The 11,782-nt window shown below is 39.3% G+C and overlaps 1 protein-coding gene across 1 annotated transcript in view; it reads right to left on the bottom strand.

Annotated features, from left to right (window-relative positions):
- Nucleotides 1-7,966: 7,966 nt before the first annotated feature.
- The window catches only part of NR1D2 (nuclear receptor subfamily 1 group D member 2), a 40,581-nt gene continuing 36,765 nt past the window's right edge, over nucleotides 7,967-11,782 (bottom strand). The window contains exon 8 of the mRNA XM_055135522.1: nucleotides 7,967-10,215. Within this exon, the coding sequence (XP_054991497.1) occupies nucleotides 10,019-10,215 (197 nt within the window). The 3' untranslated portion in view covers nucleotides 7,967-10,018. The remainder of the gene's footprint in view (nucleotides 10,216-11,782) is intronic.

Below are 11,782 nucleotides of genomic sequence, written 5' to 3'. Positions count from 1 at the left end.
ATCGCCGGGTGTGACCCAAAAAGAAAAAAAAAAGAAAGGGATCACTAAGTCAATGATTGTTGGAGGAATTGTTCAGGATGGGAGATATGTGCTGAAAGTAGATAAAGAACCAAAGATGATAACCTCTCAGTATCTGTATTGCAGACCATAATGCAACAAAAATAGAGAGAGAATATGGGGGAAACTGTCTGCCACAGAGGCAGGGGGAGGGTTGTGAAGGGGGTGTGGGGTATACTGGGGATATTGGTGGTGGAGAATGTGCACTGGGGGAGGGATGGGCATTTGATCATTGTATGACTGAAACTCAAACATGAAAGCTTGTAACTGTATCACACAATGATTCAATAATAAAATTTTTTTTAAAAAATGAAAGTGATGGATGTATTGATGTTCACCATAAACATTTTTTTACATCTTATTTTACTTGGGGCACTATGGTTTATTATACTATTAATGGTAGGGTTTCATGCATAAAACACTGTAAAAGTTCTTTTGAACTTCTGGATTGAAAAGTGGGCTGGGGAAATGGATGAAAGGACGAGAGTGCTCGGTGGAGCCTGTTTTTACTCAGGCACCACATGGTCCCTGAACATTGCTGGAAGTGGCAGCCCTTTCCCTCACCCGAAAAGGTTTTGGAAAGTGACAAGAGGTACAAGTTTTCGTTTCATATTATTAAAAAAATTCCTGACTTCATTGAAAATTTGAGTAAAATTTTCAAGGATTTAGGGAAGAGGTGATGTTGCAGCTGAGACTGCAGTTTACGTAAGGTCAAACACAAAAGTCTCTAGTCCCAAGAGCTGAAGAAGAGAGCACAGCAGGTACGGCACTTGACTTACACATGGCTGACCTAGGTACAATCCCTGGCATCCCACATGGTGCCCCGAGCACAGCCAGGAGGAATTCCTGGGTGCATAGCCAGGAGTAACCCTAAGCATCACAGGGTGTGGCCCCCAAATAAGAACAAAACTCTACTCTCAGATTTGCACCATAAGAAATATACATTTTTTTTTTTTGGTTTTTGGTTCACACCCGGCAATGCACAGGGGTTACTCCTGGCTCTTCACTCAGGAATTACTCCTGGCGGTGCTCAGGGGACCATATGGGATGCTGGGATTAGAACCCGGGTCGGCCGCATGCAAGGCAAACGCCCTACCCGCTGTGCTATTGCTCCAGCCCAAGAAATATACATTTTATTAGAAATAAAAACTGGGAAGTCGAGCTGTGCTGGCAAGGTTTAAGTCCAGAGGTATTTCTGCCAGCAGCCGCTGCATTTCAAAATTGGTTTCTGTGGCACTGGAATCATGGCTGTTCAGGAGCGGAGGAGCTGTACATGGGCAACCGCTCAGGGTCTCATTTGGGCAGGAGGCAGGGCCGGTTCTGCCTCCCCCATCGCAAGATTCCCCCATGCATCCCGGGCCAGGCCCATTTTTTTAAAGTCTGTTTTTAAATAGTCTTCCATTTAGCAGCTGTGTAACTCTCAGTTATTTAAACACAAGAGTTGTGGTTTCCTTCATCTAGAAAACAGAATTCTCTGGGGAGTAATAAAAAAATGAATTAGCATATGAAAATAGTGGGGTGCCAGTACATGTTAAAGAATGTTCTCTGTGGTGTGTGAATAATGGCAATTTTCATCTTATGCAATTTTCTTTTAAAAAATAAGATGGCGCCTTTGCGGCCCCGCGCGAGATCGACCCCGGAGGCAACTGAACCACTTTGGACACGAGCGGCGCCCCCAAAATGCCTCCAAACTGTGTGCTGGGAACTTCTGGCCCAGGCGTTGCCAGCGAGTGATGCAATTACCAAAAGAATCTTCCTTGGACTTCATATAGAAATCCAAAACCGCGCGGCTGCGATAGCAGCCGCGCGACCTAATATCTTTTGATTGTTTCATTGTCAGCAACGTGTAAATGTTCCTTTTTGGCAGGGCTTAACGTGGGGGGAAACTCCAAACAATAGTACTAAGTTTTTTGTTAAAGGGTAAAAGATTGTAGCGATAGAATTTTAGGCAGAATTTTCCCTGGACTTTAACGGGTCGGACTTTGGTGGGAAATCCTAACAAGAATAGTAAGTCTTTTGCTGAAATATTGAAGGCCACCAAAGTGGTAGCCATCTCTATAGACTGAACTAAGCCATATCCCCACGCCGGCTGAGAAGAAATATCCTTCTTTCGCGGGAAAAAACGCGGCGTGGCGTTAACCATAGTATGATGTCCATTAAGCTGACACGGACCTGGTGGCGTGGGAATGGGATGCAAGGGAATAAATTATTATGTACATGGAACAGCGGGACGCTGGTGGAACCTTGAGCCGGGGCCGATACCAGCGTATTACTTTTGGTTCCAGAAACTGCTTGCAGACATTGTACCAGACTATCAACTAAGCTAGAGCCCCACGCCGGCTGATGACGAGAAATAACCATCTCTTTTGGTTTGTTTCCCTTTGTCAGGCAGCGTGGTGATTACTAAACAGGCGTGATCTCGGTGGCGCGGGACGAGGGGGGAAAAAAATAGAATAGTTATGTAACAAACAGCGGGACTTAATATCTCTACATTCTCAGCAATGGAGAGCCATCAAATGCTTCCTTGACAGTGGGACTGTCTTCTCTTTTTTGGGGGGAAGCCCTAGCAACAATAGTGAATTATGTGTTGAAACATGGACTGTAACCAAGATAAAGCGTAAACGAAGTGAAACTTATCACTTACAAGGGCGGGGACTGGGGGGGTGGGAGGGGGCGGGAGGTATAATGGGGTGGTTGGTGATGGAATATGGGCACGGGTGAAAGGAAGGGTGTTTGAGTACTGTATAACTGACATAATCATGAGAACTTTGTAACCCTCCACATGGTGATTCAATAAAATTTAAATTTAAAAAAAAAAAAAAATAAGATGGCAATAGTACATGGTAGCAAACACTGGTATGTATAGTTGTTTATAAAGTATTTAATATTCCTGACAGTAAATTTCATTTAACCAATTAATTCTCACAGAATACATTCCTTCTGCAAAAGTTGAAACAAGTATACTTTAGGGATGTAATTAGTAAGAAATTAAACAAAATTGTCAGAATTTGACTTGTTCATCAGTTTTATGAACAATCCCTGATCAAAAATTAATTTACAAATATTGTATTATTTCTTCACTATTCTGTGCTACCCAATTTTAATTTTTTTTTTGTAGTAAATAGATTTTATTTAGAGGTTTCTGAGGGAGAGAGGAAGGGATAAGTGGGAGAGAGAAATAGTAAGAATAAGGTGCTTGGGGCTGGAGCAATAGCACAGCGGGTAGGGCGTTTGCCTTGCACGCGGCCAACCTGGGTTCGATTCCCAGCATCCCATATGGTCCCCTGAGCACCGCCAGGAGTAATTCCTGAGTGCAAAGCCAGGAGTAACCCCTGTGCAATGCCAGGTGTGATCCAAAAACAGCAAAAAAAAAAAAAAAAAAAAAAGAGTAACGTGCTTAAGAGAGAACTCGGGCTTCTCCAAGGGTGGAGGAAGCCCCTACACATAACCGAGCTTTAGACACAAAAGTATGAGAGCATGAAAGTACACATCTCAAGAGGGGAGATATGGGCGACACGTGCTCGGGCAACACATGTGCTCGGCCACATGGGCACAAGCAGCACATGGGCTCAGGCAGCATATGCTCCAATTTTAATTTTTTTTAATGACACCATGAAATATAGTTACAAAGCTTTCATGATTGAGTTTCAGTCATACAATGATCGAAAACCCATCCCTCCACCAGTATACATTTTCCACCTCCAATATCCCCAGTATCCCTCCCTCACTCCCCGTCCTACCCCACCCCTTCTCTATGGCAATTTCCTTCTCTACTTTTGGGCATTACAGTTTGCAATACAGATACCGAGAGGTCGTCATGTTTGGTTGGTCCTTTATCTACTTTCTGTGTTACTAAATTTAATTACAGACATTATACACATTTCTGGAGGGCTTCCTCCTGTCTCCACTCAGGAATCATTCCTAGAGGGGTTCAGAGAACCAAAATGTGGTGCCAGAAAATCAACCCAGGTCAGTTTCATTCAAGGCAAGCACCCTACAAGCAGTACCATCTCTCTGGCCTGTCACTTTGAAATTTCTTTTTTCTCCACGTTCTTAAAAAGTGAATCGAATCGAGTGATTGTATAGCAGACAGGGCTGTACTTGCCTTGCACATGACCAACACAGTTTCGATCTCTGGCATCACCTATAGTCACCTAAACACTAGCAGGAGTGATTTTTGAGTGTAAGAGTAGCCCCTGTGCATCATTCAGTGTGGCCCCCAAAGAAAGAGAAAATCAAACTCTGAATCACTGCATTTGCAACTTTTTGTAGTTAAATTCCCACCATGGCGACCTTGAACTACCAGTCTATCAGCATTTTGCAAGGACCTGGGATAAGACATAGAAATATACCTTTTTTAAATTTTTTGACTATATACATAATGAAGGTATTGAGTCTCGAATGCATATGTAACAAGCATTTCTGTTCCTCCCTGTTCTACAAAAACTGCCTTTTCTTATGTAGTGCCTGCCCACACAAGACGGCAAGCACTGGAGTGGATGAATTTGGCTGTATTGGGCACCCATTCACAAGGGCTGCTTTTAAAGTGGAAATTTGGCCCTCAAAAAACCACTTTCCCGACCTCAACCATACAGTCTTTGTGTACCAGTGTAATTCCACACAGGGTAAATTTGCTGAGACAGTCCAGGTTAAGAACCAGAAACTTATCATCAACTGCAAACCCACCTCCATCTCCCAGGACCAAGAGCCTGCCCACATCAAATGGAGTGATGCTGGTGCCAACTGCTTTGTGATGAACTGGTGGCTCAGGTTCAAACCCCAATATTCCATATGGTCCCTGAACACTGCCAAGAGTGATTCCTATGTGCCGAGTTAGAAGTAATCCCTGAGCATTACTGGATTTGGCCCCAAAACCAAAAGCAAAAGGAGCTGGAGAGATTCTACAATGGGTAGGATGTTTACCTTGTAGACAGCCAACCTAGACTCAACACCTAGCACCCAAAAACACCACCAGAAGTACAAAGCCAGAAATACGCCCTGAAATACTGACCTCTGAGCACAGAGCCAGGAATAAGCACTTGAGAACTGCCGGGTATAACCCAAAAGCTAGAAACACATTTTTAAAAATTATTTTTAAATGCAGAAATGCTATTTTGGTGGTAATGTTCATTTCGAGAGCATGCTTACATCCTTCCAAATAAGCCCTGGACAAAGCATTCTAGAGAGATTCTAGGTTTCCTCCAAGCTTGCTCTTTGGCTTTGATATCCACCAGGTTCAAAAGTATTGTACAAAGTGAATCTGTCATCGCATGTATGAATATCACTCCATAGCAAAAAAATTTCATATTGTAAAGAGTAGACTTCTTGATGTGGCTAATTTTATATGGCCAGAGGCATTCCTAAGCCTACACAAAGAATTAAGAGAAAACATAACCTTTTTTTTTTCACTTTTTGAAAATAAATTTTCCAATTTTTTTTTTCACACCCGCCAATTCTCAGGGGTTACTCCCAGCTCTGCACTCAGGAATCACTCCTGGCATGGCTCAGGGAACCATGGGGGATTCTGGGAATTGAACCCGGGACGGCCGCGTGCAAGGCAAATGCCCTACCCACTGTGCTATCACTCCAGCCTCCAACCATTTTGAACAGATTAAGCTAAGCATACAAGCTAACCTGGGAAACAAAAATTGGCTGTATTTACTCATAAAAGGCAACATTTCGAAAATTCATAGAACTTAAAAAACTATTTTGTTTTCCAGGCTGGAGTGATTATTACAGCAGATAGGATCTATCCATGATACCCAAAATGGTTCCCCAAGCCCCTACCAGGAATGATCCCTGAATGCAGAGCAAAGAGTAACCCTGAGCACAGCTAGATGTGTACCCAAACAAAAAAAAGTTTTTCATCACACATTTAGAGCTCAGTATTTATTACAATGTGAAAGGGGCAAGATATAACAAAAACCTGTGTAATAATCCAGACTGATCAACATCGAATCAACATCCAAATGAGTTTAAGATAACTTTTTCTCTTTAAATCACACTTTCCAAGGAGTCCCAAGAAATACTTAATACAGAAAAAAGGGAGGCTACTGAGTGGCAGAAGTTTGGGGAAAGCTGCATCCCAATTCACTGGTCCATACGGGAATTATCACCTGCTCATTAGAAAACAGGAGTGACATGAAAACCTCCCAATAGCCTTAACCCAGCATTTCCAAATTTATTTAATCAAGCAGCCTATTTCTCCCACTTCATATCAAATAATGGCCACAATAGCAGATTCCACTGGTCTAGGATCAAGTGCAGAGAAAACTTTTTTTTTTTTTTTTTGCTTTTGCTTTATGGGTCACACCTGGCAATGCACAGGGGTTACTCCTGGCTCTGCACTCAGGAATCACCCCTTGCAGTGCTGAGGACCATATGGGATGCTGGGAATCAAACCCGGGTCGGTCACGTGCAAGGCAAACGCCCTACCCAGCCCCGAAAACTGCTTTAAACTGCATCAACTTTGCCAGCGTGGTTGCCACCACTGGGAAGGTAGAAAGGGTCTTATTGTGTAAATTACCCCTAACATTTCCTAAGTTTATTCTTAGCTTGACCAAGCACCTATTCTTCCTCTCTCCCCATCTCCTTTCCAGAATAATTCCTTTACCAGATCTATAAACCACTATTCAGCTGGCATTATGGAAAAATAGAAACAATCCTTGCTGCCAAGCAAAAGCTTTTTTTTTTTCAAATGCTGCATAACAAACATCCCCCCAGATTGTATCATTCATTTACAAAGAAATGCTGCTATTCATGGGGGAAAATTGCAAGACAAATTACAAATGGTCTACAAAAAAAGCAAAAAGAAAGATAACAAAACCACATTGGTTAGAAATAATATTTATTATCCCTGCCCCCCAACCCCACATACAGATTACTTTTTCAGAAACATGAAGATATTATCCATATCCTCATCAGTTAGTTTGGAGAAAATAAGCTTAATCATATCATGTCAGCAATATATTTCTATCATTTCTTTAAACAATAGCCATTTAATCTTTCCGTATTAGTTTAAGAATAGCTTCGTTTTATCTTTTGGACCAAATCAAGACTCTTTGTTTAAAGGTAAAAATTTTCTGGCAGAGCCCCTCCCCCCTACCCCTAAAAAATTCTATATCCTAAGTGATAAACTCTTCTTGTACATTCAGCAAACTTTATATTGGAAAAGAAAAGAATTGAGATAGGTACTTACTCTCGTGCACAGTAATAAATCTAGCTGAGCTACACCTTGCTTTGCAATGATGTTTACATAAAATAAACCATATCTTATCAAGTTACAATGATAATTTATTGAAATGTAGTTATGAAAGCTATGGTATACACCTGATCCACTGAAGTTTCCTTTAAACTTTTAAATCTGTAATTGAACCATCACCACCATAAGGAAAACATCATCCCAAGGTTTCCCCTTCCCTCAGCTAAAGCCTGAATCCTTTCTCAGAGCATGTAAAGAGATACATTAAAAGCACAGGAAAAAAAAAAGTTTTAGCTTGCTGACATAATGCCCTTAAGTTTGCTGACATAATGCCCATATTTTAACTTTAAAATGTAAAATCAGAGTTAAAGCATCACTTAATTCATACAGTACATTATTAATCAACAGTGTCCCACGAACTCAGAAGTTTCCTAAACTGGCTGTCTTCTCTGCATAAAGCAAGTTTATAACCAATAAGTCAAAGAATGTGCTTATAATAGCCTGCTGGTTTAGTTTTGTAATTAGAATCTCAAAATTGGGCTATTTTCAAATATAGAAATGCTATGAGTGACATATGAACTATAGTTTTGTTTCCCATTACCTACAGGAAGAATTTGTTCAAACAAAATTTTACAAGACAAAATACATGTCTACATAGCTATATATAGATGTATGCATGTATATATTGAACCTAACTAAAGTTTTATAAGTGATACTAACAGTTCTGGTTACACACGCCTAAGGACTTAGTAATTGTTTTAAAGATACATGTTATAAAGAGGCTTATGGAAAAGGCAAAAATGAATAATCAACATGATCTCTGAGGTTTTCAGTATTACTTCAAAATCTGTGTCTACCCCCCATAGAAGAAAAACTATGCATTTATCTTAGGAAAAAAATTATAAAAAGATAATGCTATCATGTAAAGATTTCACAAAAACTATTCTGTATATCCCATAAAAGTCATACCTATTTAAGGTAAACCACACTTATGGTTTATAATGTATTACAGACATCACCATCACCTTTCCTCTTTAATAATGAGAGGGCTTAACTTTTTTTTTTTACTTACTTAACCAGTGCCACAGAAATTCAAGTCCAGTAGCAACAAGTTAAACAAGATTACAAAATAAGGCATTCTATTCACATGTCATTAAAGTAACAGGCTGAGTATAGTAAAGCAGGCTCCTTTCATTTTTGCAATTTTATATAATCAAAAAAAATCATGTGGAAGGCAATCTTTACCCCAAAATCCAATTAATTGCTATTTGCACAAAAATAAACATAAATAAAATCCTCAACTTTGGCTTAATTTCTAGTACTGCCATAAACTTATGTATATATTTTCTTATCTAATCAAGTCGAATATCAGAAATGTGAAACATCTTTGACTACAATTTTCTAAGCCTGTAGGTCACACACAAAATGATTTTTTCAAATATTAGATTAAATCTAATTTGAAAATATCCCTGTAGTGTTATTTAGGACAAAAAAGTGGACTCAGAACACTCACACAAACACACACATCAACATACTAATTCACTTAACACTGGTTCTCCGAACAGAATCAAATTTTTCTATAATCAAGCTGCAGCATGTGTATAAGGGGCAAATAATGCAACATTAGTTAGCACATCCTTGAATGAGTCTGAATAGACTTTTAAACAAGTACCTTGAAACCAAGATCTTACCAAAAATAAACTCTAAAATGCATACATATGTTTTGAAATTTGGACTTGGCTGCCAGTTGTACTTTTACATTAGGTGTTGCTTAAGTAAACAAAAATAGAGCATTAATTCAGAATTTTACTGCCTAAGTATTTCGAGCAATGGTTGTCATCAACAGGTAAAATGCACCTAAATGGGTCTTCGACACCTCTTGTTTTGATTTTATTGTAGGATAAAGTTCTTCACAGTTTAAAATATTGCGAAGAAATATATTTATGTATACTATATTCACATACAGACTATGTACACATACTATGTTTTTAATGTACCCATGAACTTTGAATATGTGTCCTGGTAGGATATCCCACGAATATGCAGGAACCTGAACAATAGATTGGTGTAGACTGTGAAATGTTTTCCCAGAAATGCTTAAGAAAATAATAGCAAGAATAATATAACAAAAAAATGCCTTATTTACATAGTGCCTATCTCCCAAGAGGTAAATATGCTTTAAAGACATTTTTCAACATCTCTGTGAGGTGGGACATTGGGAACACTATCTATTCTGATTTCCACAAACAAGCCTGCCCAGAATCATACACTTTTAACAGTGGCAGGGAAAAATACAGTCAAAGGGATCTCCTAACTTGAAAAGTCTCCAATTACTTAATCTGAATCAACCAAGGAAATCAAGTCCATCAAACAACAGAACTTCTACCATAAAGGATTAATTTTTAAATCTCTACTGCTTGTGATAGTGCGCTATATTTATACCACAGGGAGATCAAAATAGTTTTTGGTTTTGGCAGATGAAAAAGTTTGACATTCAGTGTGATTATAATTTCAGTGTAACTTCTCCAGTTTTAAGTGCGACACAGCTGATTGGTCTATCAGGGAAAAGCAGTCAATGTCTAATCGTGGCTGAAGAATTCTCAATCCGAACACTACTGCATGGTTATTACAGAGAGTCTACAATCTTGAATGGTCTTAAAGGTCTTTTCTATCTCCACATATGGTATACACATATAAATAAGCATTTTAGCACAAAATGTACAGTTAGCATGATCAGTTCATGATAAATAAACAAAGGCCTTAAGGGTGAACTTTAAAGGCCAAGAGCTCCTCAGAGTGCATGTTGTTGAGAGATCGAAGATCTGGCAACTTTAGAAGAAGTTTTGTAAAAATAGAGGCCTCATTTGGATGGTTTTTCATTATTAAGGTCCTTAGTGCACGGATGAGAGTTTCCTGCAAAGCTTCCACAGAGTTGACATTTTCTATTCCAGATCGATCTAATGGAGAGACATAAAGGAGAAAATATATTAACACTAAATGTAAATCTTGCTCATCAATCTCACTAATTAAAAATAAAGTTTTATATGGACAAAGGCAAAATATTAAAAAAAATTTGAAAACAAAAAAATGTAACTCATGATTTTTGTAATGATTAAAAATGTATCTCACAGTGTACAACTGACAAATTAACTTTCTTTAGTGCTTATTTTTTGTTGACATAAAACTAGAGGTCCTCTTTTTTAAATTATATTCCACTGCTGATTTTCACTCCTAATTGGCAAAATAAGTACAATTTAGTTCCTATTTGACCTCATGTGCAACTTAGCCACATTTGTATGTTAACATGTAGCAGGCAACCTCTAAAATGACCAATAATCCAATGATCCTTAAAATCTGGTATTCATGTCTTTTTGTAAATATTTTTCTCTTTAAGATTCTACACACACACACTACTAATTATAAATTAAACTACAAAAAAAAGAAAAAAAAAACAAAAAAACACAAACAATTGACTTCCATCCTAAGTACCCTTGTCAGTCACTCACTGAGAACAGCCAGCGGACCTGTTGAACTGCCCTGTAGAGAAGCCTTCAGCTAAGGCAGGTGGTTCCCAGGTAACAAGAGAATGAGGTGTTCAGTCTTAACTACTTCCACTGAATGCTGCCAATAACCATGAGAAGAAGCCTTGAGGCAGAACCTTCCTTATTAGTGCATTGCTAAGAATCACCAGTCAAGCCCACAACTTGACTAAAATTAGCCAAAACTATGTTCACTGCCAAAGGATATTTTCAATCAATAAAAGCTATTTTTTCCTTCCCAATAGGACACAGTATGCACAAGAAACAGTCAGCATTTCTATATATAAAGTTGTAATTAATGGGTAAGAAAAAAAGGCACCTCTTTGGAGCTGAAGAAAGAGTACAGGCGGTAGGGTGCTTGTCTTGCATGCGGTGGACCAGGGTGTGATCCCCACTATCCCGTATGTCCCCTAAGCACTGCCAGGAGTAATTCCCAAGTACACAACCAGAAACAATCCTTAAGCATGGCCGGGTGTGGCCCCAAAATTTAAAAAAAAAAAAAAGAAGAAGACGGCATCTCCAAGGAAAAAAACATTTTCCTTTTTCTTTTTGTTTTTAAATTCTACAAGGAGATTGAGGAGTTAACAAAGAAAAGGGCCAATACAAGCATTTAGAGCAAGATCTTTCATTTAAGAGTAAAGGGGGAGAGGGGTGGAGTGATAGCACACTAGGACATGGCTGACCAGGGTTCTACCCTGAGTACCCCAAATGGTCTCAACTCCACCAGAAGTGATCTTAAACACACAGCCAAGATTAGCCCTGAGCACAGCCAGATGTGGCCCAAAATCAAAACCAAAAAAAGTTTTTCTGGGTCCGGAATGGTAGTTCAATGGGAATGGCCATTTGCCTTGTACATGGCCAACCTGGGTTTGATCCCCAGCATCCCAATGGTCCCCTGAGTTCTCCACGAGTGATCCCTAGAACAATCGAGGAGTAACCCTGAGCACCACTGGGTGTGGCCCTAAAACAAAACAAAAACAAAACA

The sequence above is a fragment of the Sorex araneus genome, chromosome 4 (genome assembly GCF_027595985.1).
Source record: "Sorex araneus isolate mSorAra2 chromosome 4, mSorAra2.pri, whole genome shotgun sequence".
Taxonomy (NCBI): Eukaryota; Metazoa; Chordata; class Mammalia; order Eulipotyphla; family Soricidae; genus Sorex; species Sorex araneus.
The sequence above is the reverse complement of the archived record's forward strand: the minus strand, read 5'-3'. Positions and strand labels throughout refer to the sequence as shown.